Raw genomic sequence first — 16,356 nt, forward strand, 5'->3', positions numbered from 1 at the left:
ACAGCTCGGCATGTTCACTGCAAACGTGTAACGACACAGCGTCTCCCCGCACCATCAATCCCTGAGATAAATAGTGATGCTGTAACGAGGCAGGTGTACAACAAGCTTTAAATGCTGTGCAAGTGCTGCATGTGAAAAACACTTCAAGTAGTGGAATTGAATTTCTAATCAGCGTTTATGAAATTCTGCGATGAGGCAGGAGCGATTAATCTTTATTAACTTTAAATATTTACACCCTCAATCTACTATAAGAGGCCTTAACAATCCGATTACGTGAAGTAATTGCAGAGGGGAAAGAAACTTGTTATAAAAACTTTATTTAGAGTAAAACGTAGCCATATTACATGTAGTGTGGTCTATCTTACATACCTCAGGAGAAGCGACACAGTTCTGCCATGGTACTGTCCGTCATGATTGGAATCATTAAAAATCCATCATCATCATCATCATCATCATCGGTCCACAGTCCGAGGAGGTTATAGTAGTGTTGTTCAGTCTCACAAGTTTTACAGGATAGCATAGCACGACAACACGACGCAGTGAGGGACCAGTGCTAGTAAGCCAGTGGAAAAACCAACATGAAGCAAAACTCGTCATAACGCCTCATCGGGACACAGACCCATTGTGGTACAGTAATACATTTTCTATTTTTTTTTAACTTGGCGTCTCCTCGTTGCAGTGTACACCAATACAGCAAGCTAAAGCTTAGGAAGCTAAACCAGGTTGTTCTGTTGATTATCACAAGTAAACCAGTTTCAATACCACAAAACCAAAAACTGTGTCTATGAGTCTGAGGTAGCAAGGCAATCATGGCTTTCCTCTGATTTCTGGACAAATATCTTTAAAAGAAAAAGAAAAAAAAAGATTTCTAAATGTCAGCGGGCCTCTTAAAAACCCAAATTCAGAACTACTTTAGATTAAAATCTTTATTCTCCAAAAACTCCCTCTTTATACACAAACCCTCTTTCATTTATTAACTCTTATCTCAGTCTGACAAACTGTATAGGCACAGAAGGGGCAACGTTTACATCAACAAATCGCCGTGGACACAAAGTACGCCGCCATATGAACGCTTTAAAGGGGAACTTGACATCGAGCATGCTACCAGATTCATCTTCAAAGCAAAACGGAGGCTTGAAAAGGGACAAAGACTCAAATCCTTTCAGCCTCTAGATGTTTTTACTCAGGAACTGTGCGTGCTCCCAAACATGGAAACCTGTGGCTACCATCGACTAAGGAACTGCACTGGAATGAAAACACATGTAACAGTTTGAAAAGAACGAATCTCAAACCACCTGCTGAACAAAAAGAAAAGAAAAAAAAAGCATCCTTTTTTTGTTTACTATACAAAGCGTCATCTGCATGACTAGACAAATCACCACCAGGTACAATGTACAGTCCATCAAATGTACAGTTTGCATAGTACGAGACAAGGTGGTCAAAGTCGTTAAGTTGTCTGGTCCTGTGCGTCTTTGGAATCGGAATAGGGGGGGTGTCGGGGGGGGGGTGGGGCGGGGGGGTTGTTTGTTTTCGGACTCATCAACCTCCATCCCTTACTGCCCACGCAACTCGCTCCGTGGTCCTCACAACGCCTGCAGAGCAGAGAACACAGACATTGAGTCGTCTCGTCGGATCAGAACCCCTGAAACACAACGGTGCAGTAGGTGTGTGTGTGTGTGTGTGTGGGGGGGGGGGGGTAGAGCAGTAAAACCCGCCTCATTTCTCCTCATCAGTCATCTCTGTGTGGGAATATCAGATGTCTGAACAAAGTAATCAAGTTTGAAAGCTGGTAAATGGGCTGCAGTCCCTGACGCCAGTAACAGTCTATTAGGAGCTCGCCGTGGAGGGGGGAAGAGGGGGTTGGGGGGGGGATGCAGGAGAGATTTTCAAAAACATCGCTGTCTTGTGAGTGGAATTAGACACTCAGACCTATCCAACCATGGCTTTGTGTGAAAACCAACAGAAAGTGTGTTGCACGTTTTTTGCCAAGGACAATGAACAAGAAAAGAGAAAAGGATGATTCAAGAATGAGGAGACGTAGGAGGTTTGGTTCACTGGTCTCCTGAGGGGACTGGGAACAAAGTGTGCACTGCAGGCTAAACAAGAGTCGAGCAGAACTCGGATCAACTTCAGCCACAGGTGTAAAATGCTGAAGGTTGAAGACAAACAACCATGGAATAGAAAAGAAAAAAACAGCCACCACAAAAAGATCTGAGAACTTTTTGAAATACATTCAGAGTCTGATGAACGGCTTTCACATCCAAACACACGTCGGTCTACCGACCCGGGGGAACCACAAAGATCCATTAGATGAGTCTTTCTCACAGGCCGCCTGACGCGGGCCAACGAGCAGACTGCTTTATATGCGTGTTGTGGAGGAGCCTCGTCTTACCTGTGGTCTCGAGGAGAGGCTTGAAGCTGAGGAAGACAAGAACAAAAGAGTGGTTTAACACTTGAATTCACACACACATGCAAACGCACACACACACACACACACGCTCCGCCTCGGAGCTCTTCAGTAACCAAACGGTTTCATAATGCCGGCGGTCTTCTCTGCCAGATTGGAATGGATTTCTAACTAATGTCCGCACAGGAGTTTTGATTCTTAAAATTTGAATGCAATTTAAAGTCAGTGAGCTCTGACTCGCTATTTCAGACCCTTTTTTTCCTTATTTCTCGATTTAATGAACATTCTCGGGGGGGATATTCCTCCCGCTGTAAAGATGAATGGGTTGCGAAGTGTTTTTCCTGATCATATCGCACACAACAAAACCTTGAAGCTGTTTTAAAAAAATCGATGCGCTTGAAAAAGCACGTTAGTAAAATAAATTAAAAAACACACACGAGGTAAGAACCAGAATGCAGTGCAAAAAACCTTAATATGAATGAACTCTATACACCAGCCTTAAATACAGGACAAGACCTTTTGTATTCAAGGAATTAGGACAGAGACAAAAGCATCAACCAAAGCAGTAAGAGGACACGTTTCTCCGTGGCCTCGGTTTCCTGGTGCTGATGGGTTTTACTGCTGCTGCGACATAAGGCCTTGAAGTAAAAAGACTATTGTATGAATTGTGAGCGGGGAGTTTGATTATCAAGTTGTAGATCTACACACTTTTGATATTTTTATTTATTTAACAAATATGTCTTCAGATTTGGGTTTTCAACTGTTGGGTCACACGGGACTTTTTGTCCACATTGAGAGAGGGATAAATGTATTTCGGTCTCATTCAAATAGCTGGTGCGCTACACATCATGTGAGATGGCGGGACGAGCGCCGCCTCCTTCCGCTGAGCGGCGTCCATGTGGCGAAACACAAATCTGCCCCCAGGCGCTGGGAAGACACTTACGACTGCATGCAGGGAAGGAGTTGTTAATCTGCTCCATCACATCTGCCAGGTCAGAGCTGCTGTGGTGGGACTCCAGCAACTCGTCTGAACACACACACACACACACATTTCTTAGACATCTCATCTTGATACATCAAGATCAATGGGAGTGTGTTTGTGTCGGAGTACGCAAGGCTCCTTGAGCTCGAGTTTCTCACCTGAGTTCTCAGTGAGTGCTCCTCCGTCTGGCGCGGTTAGAGAGGACACTCCATTTACCCTCGAGTCCATCTCCGGCTGTGAGAGAAAGAGAAACGATGATGCATTATTCCGCCCGACAACTTCAAAATCAAGCCGTCATTATTGTTCTTGTGTCGAGTGCAACGAGTCCTGCTAACATGGACGATTCAAATTTAACTCTCGACCACGCAGCCGTCAAGACATCCCTCCGTCCATATTCACACGTGCTCTACAGCGATGACGTACATTCTCTCCCCCCCGAGGGAGAAGATGCGTGTCGCACACATCCACAGGGCGGATGTGTGTGACATGAATGCGGCTGCCAGGTGGCAGACGGTGAATACCGATGACCCAGACTAATCCAGCAATGTTTCTATTCACGTTGTCATGGTCGGGGCCCCTGTGGGTGACGGGCTGCCTCACCGTTTCTATTCGCTGAGGTCTGCACTGTGACTATGGAGAACCTGCAGTGGTCCAAGAGGCCACTAATGAAAAGACCACTGTGGGCCAACTGCAGACAGAGCTTCACCGAGGATTATTCTAAATTAAGCTTCAAGTCGTAGTCACTTGTCAACGTCTGACAAAAGCGATTTCTCAAACCATTAAATACATTATGTTGCCCATAAAAAATAAAAAAAAAGACATAACAAAGCTGTATTCCTATCTAATAATAACATTTTGGGATTGTGTCACTGAAGCGCTGTGGACAGTTGATCAATCGCTTTCACGCCCAGAAGAAAAGGCTTGATGTCTGGCGACATTTAAGGCAGACTCCCACACTCTCTTCAGCTTTTCAGCTGCAAATCGATGTTGCCTCTGTCCCCTCCCCCCCCCTTTCCTCTTCTACTCCTCCTCCATCTCCCGGGGGGCCGAGGCGCTGGTCGAAGGCTAAAATGTTGGAAACGTCTGTCGAGCGCAGGCGGCGTCCTGAGGCCCGTCTGAGAATAGCTAAGGTCAGGGCTTTGGTCAGCCTCCAGGAGAGGGGATTTAGTGCGTGCCATCAGGCTGTCTGGGTGCATTATTCTGCATCGGGGATGATGGAAAGACTTGTTGACATATCATCGGGACCTGGGGCACTCAAACGTCAGAAAAGTTCTCATTCAGTGTGGGGGTGTTTTAGTGATTTCAGGTGAGCGTCTCTTCAATAAATATTTGTGTTTTTTTTAATCAGTTGGAAGGCACAACGCACAAGAACGCACAAGAGGTGATGATATTTGTTGAGGAAAAAAACAGAATTTGCGCGTTGACACTGCTTGACACTTTTAATGAAGGAGGATTTATATTGGAGGGAAATCTCCAATATGGTGAAGGGCGGGTGCATCTTTTTATTGTCAAATTGTTAATCTTCATCCATTAAAAATCTGCAGAGTCACGTCAGCTGCCTTCCTCTGGCCATATTTGTTAAGAGTTATTACTGTGCCTCCACAGCTCTGCGGCCACCACGGAGCCAATACAGGCTCGATCTGATTTGTTGGCTTGAGGACGGAGCCTTTCTCCCTTTGCACAAACAACCAAACCTCAGCGAGCAATTAGTGCGGGCATAAACAAATCTGAAAGGTATTGATAGGAGGACTGTAAACAAATGCTGGACTGCTGGCTGGAATGGAAATCATGTGATTAGGATTTCATCTGAGTGTTTTGTTACACAAAAACTAAAAATGAAGTGAGACTGCATGTTTGCATACAAATCTTTGTGGAGGTTAATGGGAGTAGAACACAATTAGGATTTATTTAAATTACTCTGAAAGGATCTCGCTACTTTTTAAAGGACATTTTGTATTGGCTTTTTCCCCCCTATTTTGTGGCACTAGAAGCTGGTGTGAGTGAGTCTGTGAACTGTGATTATTGCTCTAACAATAGACTTAAGACAAACAAACAGCCTCCAATAAAGACAAACTCATCAGCTACTAAGATAAGCAAGCTTTCACTATAGTGAAAAAACATTACTTGTCCAGCAGTACTTTCAAATGTCAGATACCAAACACATAATTACAGGTTACAAATGCTACCGACTCACTGTAGTATCACGTAACTGTGATTAAGTCCTCTTCCATTAGAGAACAGTTAGTGACGTGGTTTTCTGTCTGCTAACCAGCAGAAAGAACAACCACTCTCTCTGTTAACGGCCTCTTCGCAGCTGCAGTTCAAATCCATTAGAAACAACTATCCTGAGGACTCACGGCCTGCGTGATGTACGAGCCTTGGACCCTCCCCCCCCCCCCGGGCCTCCTCTCAGCCGTAAACCTGTGGTAAACTACCCGACGTGTAAGTGTCCCGTCACCTGGTGCAGCAGCTGTCGGAGGCGATGGAGCTGCGACTCCAGCTGCTTATTGTGTTCCTCCAGGATGTGCATGCGGGCCTCCAGCCGGCCCTTGTGCTGTCGCAGAAGTTTGGCCTCGGCTAGAAGATCGGCTTCATCGGGGCCCTCGGAGTCCCAGGGGCTTCCAGCGGGGGCCCCTCGCTGGCCGTGCTGCTCCTTTAGCTGCTCGTACTCCTTCTGTAGGCCCCTGGTAAACAAGAGTCACACCCAGAAGGTCAAAATGTGTTGGGATTATACAGGAAGCATTCTAAATTTAACTCAAGTAAAGGAGGTAATATGAGCAATGTGACAAATCGTACCGTTATTATGATTGGATTATTACTACTGATGCGTTAATGTCTATTAATGTAGAGCACTTTGATTTGAAGTTGATTTCGAGCACTGATGGATAGTTGTTTTGTACATAAAATCCTCTGTAAATTAACCATTAACTCCAGATACTAGATAAAGATAATGGAGTAAAAAGTACAGTACTGAAGGATGCAATTCAAGTCCAAGAGCTGATTTGCATTGTGATCCTTATAAACCTGTTTCCGGTGTTTATTTCAATATTCGTCATCCATCTCAGGGTCGAGGAAGAGCTTGTAGTCATTATTCAACCACATAAAGTACAAAGGAGAACGACATAGCTGTCCTGTATTTTTAAACATGTTCGAGCACTTTACTTGATGGACAAAGGGGTCAGTGTATGTATCATTGTCTTTTTAGTATGTAGCATCTGTGCATGTATTGGCATTTATTTACCATATGAAGTATGAATAAACAAGAATCCATATATATGTGTTCATGCACAGTGTATTTGTAAATACAGTATATATAGCAACACGTATCCTCATCCTTTTTAAGGGTCCATCTTATTATTATTTTACACTGGCAGTACAACGTGTGTTGTATTCCATGGAGCTCTGTATAAATAGATCACAGGACTGTTCCTCAGAGCGTGTCTTTTATGTTATTATTAGATATCTTTGCCTTTCGTTCATGCCGCGGCTAAGAAAAATAATTGTCCCAAACTACTAAAAAAAAAACTTTATTATTAACTGAGCTTTGAAAAATCTCCTTACCTCGGCTTTCTGCTTCTTGATACACAAACACACCGACCCCCCTCCCCCCTCCTCCCCCTTCACGTGCGCCAAATCTCTGGCACGACTCCCGCCTCACGCCCGCTCTCTCAGAGCGGAACCATAAGCCGCTGTGCTTCACTTCCTGAGCCGGGCAGCAAAGCTCTCCTCTCTGTTCCTCAGGGTGCCCGTATGTGGCAGCAATCAGTGTTAAATCACTGCAGCCGAGCCACTGGCTGTGCAGAAGCACCACCGCAACAGTAGGTGGTGGAGCGGCTCCGTCTGCAGCCCCCGGGCCCGCCGCCATTTAGCAATCAAAGCGGCGAAGGACCTGGCGTGCGAGACGGACTCGAGGCGCGGGAAGTGCCTGGATGTCTTTGTGTTGTGCGCTCAAACAATTGCCTTTGAAAAATGTCACGTTCCATAAAACATTCTTTCCCACACTCTACGGTTATACTTTCCGTATCTAATTTGAGTCTCGAGCGACTCCTTTCCTCACCGGTGTGCTCATCTCTGCGGCCTTACCTCTGCTCCTCCTCGAGGCGAACGATGATGCGCTCCAGCTCCCCTCGCTCTTCCCTCTCCACGGCCTGCAGGATCTGTGCCGGGCTCTGGGGCTGACTCCTTGGGGAGCCCTCCCCCCCCAGCGTCTGACAGTACTGCAGGATCAGGGCATGCTCGTCGTCCCTGTGGAGGTGAGGGACAGGACTTATGGGGTGATGCATGAGCAGAGACATCTCGTCCCTGCCGGTCAGCTCAGTTTCCTGTTCAGTTTTCTTTTTGCAACGACGTGCCGGAAAAAACGGTGTTTTGCACTTTACAAATATTATGATGAATCAATTCATGCAAATCCTTCTGTTTGGAAAACAGAACGGAAACAGAAGTCACAAATGGAAGCCTAGAAATGACCGTGTAGCAGAATAAGGCTCTACAAACATCAATGATATAAGATTTTATTCCTGTTTCTGCTGTCTCGGGTAAAAAAAAAAACAGTAAACCGAAATCTGTGATGAATCCATGGATCTTACTGATTACAACGTGTGTAAATTGACCCGCAGCCTACAGCGTTTGATTATAAAAATCTTCTGAACCTAATCCAAACAAAAGGCTGTGCTGCCGTGATGTGTGAGATCTGCAGCTATTGTGCGTCTGCTACGGCGTAAGTTTCCACAATACTCGGTGGAACACGGATGTGCGAGTCCCTCCCATCGGATACCGGGAATAAAGGAGGGAGCAGAGCCGAAGCCTGGCAGACAGACGGAAAGATATGGAGGCAGAGAAGGAGAAATGGCTGCTGTTGTGTGTGTGTGTGTGTCAGTCAATCTCTTTGTGTGCTATCTCGGTGATCTGAAAGGGGCTGGCAGGTCTAGCTGGAGCCCAGCTGTCACCGTCATTGTGAAAACAACCTTGAGCCTTGACGACTTACGCCTGACAGTCACACAACAACAACACAACAACATGGCAGACTGTTATTTAATAATCCTTTCCATCGCTGGAGAGACTTTAATTTTCGGCGTCGGTTTGACAGCCGGAAATAAATAAAGTTTGTGTGAGAAAGTTGAGTCGCATGGTGACTCGACGTGTGGTTTCCCATCAGGTGGCGACTCTATTTTAGTCGTTATGTTTGTGGTTCCAGCGTCTCTAAATATCCGGCAGCGCTGAGGCTGCGGTTATGCAACATTAAAATGAATATATATGACTCATGGCCTGCTTGTGTAAAGAAAGTATTTAAACCTGGGATTTGTCTGTTGTGACCACATGTAACGGATTATATCATAACACGGCTGCAACGAAAAACACCGACAAACTAACCGACAACGTAACCAAAGCCGCAGCTCAGTCAGTGACGTCCAGGCAGGGAGTCTCGACTCGCTATGAAGTCGGTTCAGAGTCTTATCGAGCCCAGGCCATAAAAAGAGTGCATAATCCCCGGCTATAATGAGTAAGTTAATCGAATGCGATATGGAGGGCGGGCCTGCAAACTGAAATGTCTCAGGTTTTTACACAAGACGCCCCGCTGAATTTCACCAGACGAAACAATCAACGGGGGTTTGCAAAACGATTCAGGATGAGAAGATTACACTATTTCAGGACCCAGGATTGGGCTGAACGGATGGACATGAGAGGTACACAGGATGCTGCTTTCACCTCTTTTTACATGAAAGGAACAGAATCCCGAGGGGAACTTTTTGAAAATTTGTTAACCAGCCTAAGGTTCTTATGTGATTTGGAGCATAAGTTGAGGGAGTCCACAATTTCTGTCGATGTTCAATATTTTACTGAACTGAGAGGCACAAATGATGAAAGACACACAAATTAAACGTTCTATACAACTCATTGAAGTACATTTTACTTTAAACCTTCCTCCATGTGGGACTTTCACATTTTTGGGACCCATCACAGTAAAGTGAAAATGTTTCGTGTATTTTACAAATAACCAAACAATAAAGCAAAGAGGAGAGTCTTGTCGAGGACAACACTGTGCTTCCGCTCGAGGTCAGAGGAAATGGGCAACATTGACTTTGTAATTCACAATTCCCTTTAAGTTAAAAGCAATACAGGACAAGCATTCAATCACTGAAACCACCTAGTGTGCGCATGCACACGCACACACACACACAGAATCTCTAGAGCTTTCTCACATACACACACTTTTACATTTAATTATTGATATCAGTGCAAAGCTGGCAGCTCAGTGTTTGCAGGCTGGGAGCGATCACAGAGAACAAGCCAAAAGCCAAACACGCATGTAATTGGCAAACGCAGTCATCCATGTTGCACTCTGCATGTTTTCATAAGCGCCAACACTGTCAAGAAGACACCTTCTACTATCGCGCCAAGCACCAAGATCATTTCTTTGCTTATGTGTGTGTGTGTCCTTCACACGAAAACACACACGCACACATGATCAGATGGTGTAATAGACAAACAAGCTGGGGGGAAATCAGCTGTAGGCGGTAAAGAATATTTTCTAAGAAAAAGAGCAAATTATTAGAAATCAAGCGGGCTGTGATGATGAAAATTGATTTTCTTTCTGAAGATCAACATTGTTTAGGCAGGTGCACATTTCAATATGTTAATTATCCTGCACTCAACCCACAAATAATAACCTACAACAGAGTAATTGGATGTAACTGGGGTTTTTTTTGTAATTTGTGTTGAGCACTGTTACGAAAAGTTACAAAATATGAAAGTGCATAACGAGTCCTGGGCCTCTGTGTTTTTTTTTTTTTTAATTCAGAGCCTTGTTATTCATTTTATGTATTAAAATAACCAAATGTGTATTTGCGTTGCATAAAAATTTCACAATAGATAAAAAATGATGTTTATTTCTCCTGAAATGTAACACATGAAGTACGCACACACTGATAAGCCATTCTTGGCAAAGCTGTGTGCTGGATGAACAATAAATCTTGTCTAGTTATTAAGTTGAGGTTGTTTTGCAGTAAAGTTGAATAAAAAGCCTCCATGGGTGAGACTGAGGGGAAAGAGTCCGTGAAGGCACAAGAACCACCATTATGTTCTAAATGTGTCCTGGTGGTGTTTTTTCGCTCTGCTGTTGAAGCCATTAGACGTCATCAGTGCTCTACACGTGTGTGTGTGTGTGTGTGTGTGTGTGTGTATCAGTGTTATTTTGGAGCTGCCAAAGAAAAGAATAATAATGGCATCCTCTCTTAAATAAGCCAGAGAGAACAAAGCACAAAAGATTGAGGAGGAGTGGAAATAATGTGTTTGTGCCACATTACAAAAGCTGGAACATGAATCCACCTCGTGCTCACCACCACATTTTGTCTTTCCATTCCACGTTGTATTAATCAGTTGAAAAGCAAAGACTTTTCTTTAGGGGGGGGGGGGGCATGGCAGGGATGGAGGAGGGTGGAGTGGATGGAGCTGTGGTCCACACAACACCGGCACGTCAGCGGGGGACGCAACCGACAGCAGAACGAAGCCTGATGCTTCATTTCTCCTTCACTCCATCTCTTGTAGGCTTTTATCCCTCCTCCCACGGGCCGTTTCTCTGTTGTGCTGTAGTACTCCGTTTTGAGAAGAAACTTGTTTTTACTTTCCTTTACATGCGGGGGAACTGCTTCTCTCTACAGGGGCACACTTTACACCTTACAACTATTTGGAAGTATATTTTGGGCTTTGTGCTACCTGGGATTGTTGAGAGTGAGCTTTCTCTGTAACGGCTTTATTTTCAAGCATAAATTCTGGCTAATTTAGAGCTAATTTCTAAAATTATGAGGATGATCCCTGATCTGGAAAAGATCTACAAGTGTCTCATCAAAGCAGGCAACCAGAAAGGAAAGGAATTCCCTCCAAATACGAGCACAGAGAGAAAAGCGCGTGCCTGTATGTGTGTTTCGGTTTGAACGCACATATTAGCGCAGCCATGAGTTCAGAGGGCGTTTGGACCTACGGAGCTCATTCCCCCGATAGGGATCTCACTCAGGAAAAGGGAGGAATCACCTCAGAAGCCCTCCTCCCCCTTTTTGTGATTTCTTCTTGGCCACGTCCTCATCTCCTCTGATCAAAGATGACTGATCGTTATCTGACATCCCAAAACCAATCACTCTCAGTTGTCATTGTTGGCTCTAAAGCCTGGAAAACACCAAGCCGACGCTCGGGCAGACTAAATCTCCTCAGTGTGTTCCGCACCGTCGGCCGAAGTCGGTCCCCGTGGGCTTTGTTACGGCCGAGTCGACATGTTGAATCGGCGTCGAGGCTTGTCGGTCAGTCGGGCCTTCTGATCATTCTGATTGGCCGCTCAGCCAAAAAACGGCAGGCGCAGAACGGACGTGCTACTTGGCCGTCGGGTGTTGAGAATCGGCTCGGTGTGACGGCGCAACTTTGGACCCAGACGCTGCCGACGTGAGCCGGTTCTGCCGTCTGCTCACGTCGCCACTAGTTGGTCGGCGTCGGCTTGGCGTGTTCCAGGCTTAATGCATTACATTTTCACAAAAGCCCAGACCTTTGCACTGAATTCAACCATGTCCCATTGTCTGTTTTACCCCTCAATCCACCCTTATTTTGCTCTCTCTCTCTCTCTCTCTCTCTCTTTTCAGCATTGCTGGAAGCCACCTATTAATTTCTCTGTCTGGTTTTAATAGACTGTAAGTGGGGATAGCAATATTTTGGGCTGGCCTGATATAAACAAACATCCTCCATCAAATGTAGTTATTGTTATTAGTCATCTGGGTGCAGATTTGATCAGGTGCTTGTGTACTGTGTCATATTAAACCAGATGAAAATGTATGATCGTGTGCAGCATTTTAAAAGGGAAAAAAGTTCAATTGAAGGAAACAAAGAAACAAACCCACGATAGAAATGATCAGTGGTGACTTACATGCTGCCTGTGGCGGAGCTGCTGTCGGTGGGCAGCGAGCCGTTGGATCGCTCCATCTGGGCCAACCTGAGGAGGAAAACCCAAATTAAAGACATCAAACGTGGTCATCGCCTCGTCAAAAAGGCAGAGCAACCGCATCAACACATGTGGATGTCAACACCACAGCAGTTCTAGTGTTGTATACGTTTGGAGACCTTTGCAGACGGAGCAGCCTTGCTAGTGAGGCCCGTTCCTCAGATCTAAGCCTGTATTTCTATATGCCGAATGTAGCAGAGAGGAGGATTAAGAACACGGGCCGCACACTAAACTTCAGGATGAAATTGATCGGGGGCAGAATATGCACAGAGAGAGAGAGCTACTTAAAAGTTATTCTGCCCGGGGTGAAACCTCATCACCGTGTGCATTTTTCCATGCAAATCTATGAGCTACGCCATAATCTTCAATGTCGGTGTCTATATTTCAGGGGAAATAGTAATTTCACGAGGCCCCTGTCTGTGTCATTGCTGATAAAACAATGCAAGCAGAAGCACTGAGTGAAGGTTAATGGCGTGTGACCAATGAAAGGTTACAGGGCAGCATCAGAGGAGCCTTCATCATTGAAGCCTTTCGGAGGAAGGACGACTGGCTCCGTTTCGGCAAAAGTAACCACGGTGCCATTCAGAGAAGATAAGTGTTGGACGGATTAGAGATTCATTCAAGAGGCAAGGTGGGGTTCGTGACCATTTTGAATCCTAATACCCACTTATCTCAACGCCGGACGTGACACATCCATTTTTCAGTTTGCTGATGTTGGCGATATTTAAGTGCCGGTCGCACACTGTGTGCACGAATGGGACCTGCACAGCAGGATCGTTCGAAGGAGGAGGCTGAAAACAGCCCCCAGGGTTCGAGCGCCTGCCCGACTTCACTCACTTTGACATTTAACGTCTTAGATCACCACATGATAGAGACAAGACATATGAAGCGCACATTATGGTTTTCTATCTTCACTGACCAGAAATAATGCAATAGTCTACTGAAACATGGTAGTAGCCATAACAAAATATGTCTGTGTGTGTGTGTGTGTGTGCGTGTGTGTGTGCGCACAATAGAAAGATCAGGCTGACTTTAAAGGTCCTATTTTTAAAGTTCCACAACATTTGGAGGGGATGTGTTACTACAGACTCCTGCCATGAGAGAGATACAAATGGTGTTCAGATGTTGTGTGTCTGAGGGCAAACTAGAGAACCTGTTTTTGCTTCTCTCATTTGCATGTAATTAGGTGGTGAAAGAGATCTCAGAGTTCTTATTTTTTGTAGTAAACTTGCTTTCTCCTTCTTTCTGTTGGAGTAATGTCTCATAAATAAAAAGCAGTCCATATTCCCTAAACATGCAAAAAAATGTTCTTTGGTAAATACTGGAGCGTAGATCGGTAGAACGTGCTTTGGTCACATTACAGTGTAATGATGATAAATAGCGAACATTTCCTCAAGAAGCTCAGGGGCAACTAATAAAGACATCCAACATCCTCTGTACGATTGTCTGGAAGCTTTCCAGTCGACAGTAAACAACAAATTCTTAAATTGTTTTTCTTAAACCATTATACTACATTATACTTACTTGGTCCTACAAGAGTGGATTACTCAACCCTTAATGGACCCTTTTAAATGAGCTACATCTACATGCAGTGAGCAGGTCTTTCTGTGTGTGGGTTTGTGGCATCTGAGATGATGAGATGACGACTGGCGAAAGCGATGCGTACCTGCTGGCATACTGCTCTATCCGGGAGTGCGTGTCATCATGTGAGAGCTGGGGTGACTGGGACAGCCTGGAAATGAATGGAGCGATGGAGATGAATGAGATTCTGCATGCTCACACAACCTCGTTAACACACAGCGATTCACAGGCACATGCCAACTCACTCGCGCACGCACACACGCACACACACACACACACACACTCTCTCAGACTCTAATGGCCCCTCACAACATCACCTAGAAAACAAATGTGATGATCCTAGAGAGAGCAATAGGAGAGCGGGATGATCTACGATGCGGCTGCATGGTTTTTGGCCAGCCGCCGCTGGGATGAGAGACCGAATGCTTTAGAGGGGAGTGGGTGACGCCAAGGAAGGGAAGTGGGTGAGCTTTTAGTCGGCATGTTCGACCATGCAGACAAGTGAGCGGGCAGGCAGCATGCAGCGCATTCATGGCCTAGTTGGATTGAGGACTTGAGGGGGAGGTGAGTGAGGAGAGAAGGGAGCAAACAAGGTGTCGTTAAAAGGCATTCCGGTCCGGAGACGAGGCGTTGTCGCTGGTGGCGTAGATACTCACTCGTACTGCTCGGGACACATGCTGATGAGGGTGACGGGACTGCAAGAGAATCGGAGGGAGGAAGGGAGGGAGGGAGGGAGGGGAAGGGGGAGTTTAGGTACCACAACACATTTCAGGGTCCAAAACACAGCAGGTGGAGGAAGAAGTGGAAGGAAATGTCCGTCCAACATGTGAACGGGTGGACTCCACACGGAGCGCGGACATGGGAAACAGTCACAGGTACACACACCACATGTGGTTATGATTGAGCCCCCCCACGTACTGGTGACACAGCCACAAAGCACGAGATGTGCATGTGGACTCAGTAATGTACCCAGGTGTGTGTGCGTGTGTTTTTTTGTAAAAGATCGTGCAGAAGAATAACAGATTGAGCCACTTGGCTTTGCTACAGTAACATATATTTCATTTATACTACATTATAAAGTAAAGTTTTTTTTAATCAATATGTGCATGCAGGACGATATGGCCCATATTCACGCCCTTTTGTCATTTATTTCAAGATGGATTTACTGAAATAAAATCCTAGCAAAAGACATAATAATCAGTTTTGTTGTTAATTCGCTGTTGGGTATATAATGTTGTAAAACAAAAAACTGTTCAGGGCATGAGAACTCAGTCGATGAAGCTGGAATTAATTAGAGATTTGGGAAGCAAAATGTCAAAAGCCAGGATGCTGGAGGCGTGCGTCTTGAAGTCCTGGTTTAGTCCATGATCATTGCAGCTAGAGACGAAGAGCATTACTTGTTGTTTGTAAGCCAATGGGGCTCTAAAGGAAGATATGAATCGTTTACACAGAGGAAGCTTGATAGAAATTGGTAAGATAAGGTTGAGGTTGCCATATTTTTGCCTCGTGCTTTTGTTCCTGTATTAAAGCAGGGAAATTTAAAAGGATGCGTGTGTCTCGGTGGGTACGTTTCTCACAGCGGGGATGCTAGTGTAGTCCCACTTCTGTAGCTGCGAGGCAAATTTCCAACGTAGCGGGGGATTCAGACGAAGAGGCAGACTGAGACAAGTATGCTGAGAGGTTGGTGCGGCATTCCTGCCCCTCCGACCTCGTCGCTCAGGAGCAAAGTCCGTCTGCTCATTTTTTTCGGCAGCGAAGTGAAGGCAGAAACACAAGCTGCCGTAACCGAGAAGGAGAAGAAATAAGACGAAAAGAAGAATGAAGGAAAAATGACCAAAGGAAAGGGAGGGAGGGGGAGAAATCCCATCAGCTCGGGAGTCTCTGGGAGTATTTGCTGCCTGACAAATGTGGCTGCTGTAAAGGTGGTGTTTAATGGGAGGTTTGTACCGGATAAAGTGCAGCGAGGAGGGAGCAGAACAGACCTCTGGTCACATTTACCTTCCACTGCTATTGTGAGAAAAGTCTGACTGCAGATCACCATTAGTCAACCTATGATCAGTAGCTTCATTTTTATTTCCCCCAAGAACAAAGGTTTGATTTTCAATGACAATGAGGTGTAAGGATCAGAATCAAAAATAACTGTAAAAAATAGCCAATCTTTTTTACTTAAGATCTCATCAAGGACTCAAATTAAACAGACAGTTTCATAACCATTTGAAAGTCCTGAAAGGTTTCATAACAATTCGGATAGTTGGTCATTGTACTCGTTGCTCTGTCACAGTTAACACTGCTTCCCTCTGTTCGACTTGTCCTCCTCTTCCTCTGTCGGGATAAAGGGCAATGGGAGATGCTGACGCCTCTGTCTGTCTGTCAGAACGCGCTTAAGGGCCGAGAGGAGAAGATGTG

At 45.3% G+C, this 16,356-nt stretch overlaps 1 protein-coding gene across 3 annotated transcripts in view; it reads right to left on the bottom strand.

Annotated features, from left to right (window-relative positions):
* Positions 1-276: 276 nt before the first annotated feature.
* utrn (utrophin) overlaps positions 277-16,356 on the bottom strand; it is a 126,976-nt gene continuing 110,896 nt past the window's right edge. For 2 of the 3 annotated variants that reach the window (XM_037450244.2, XM_037450243.2), the window contains 9 exons: positions 14,607-14,645; positions 14,036-14,101; positions 12,295-12,360; positions 7,473-7,634; positions 5,848-6,073; positions 3,548-3,623; positions 3,351-3,434; positions 2,393-2,418; positions 282-1,592 (listed from right to left, as the gene is read on the bottom strand). In XM_037450244.2, the coding sequence (XP_037306141.2) occupies positions 1,584-1,592; positions 2,393-2,418; positions 3,351-3,434; positions 3,548-3,623; positions 5,848-6,073; positions 7,473-7,634; positions 12,295-12,360; positions 14,036-14,101; positions 14,607-14,645 (754 nt within the window). In that variant the 3' untranslated portion in view covers positions 282-1,583. Of the gene's footprint in view, positions 1,593-2,392; positions 2,419-3,350; positions 3,435-3,547; positions 3,624-5,847; positions 6,074-7,472; positions 7,635-12,294; positions 12,361-14,035; positions 14,102-14,606; positions 14,646-16,356 lie in introns of all 3 variants that reach the window. The other variant, XM_037450241.2, reaches the window with a different exon arrangement.

This window comes from Pungitius pungitius, chromosome 20, assembly GCF_949316345.1.
Source record: "Pungitius pungitius chromosome 20, fPunPun2.1, whole genome shotgun sequence".
NCBI lineage: Eukaryota > Metazoa > Chordata > Actinopteri > Perciformes > Gasterosteidae > Pungitius > Pungitius pungitius.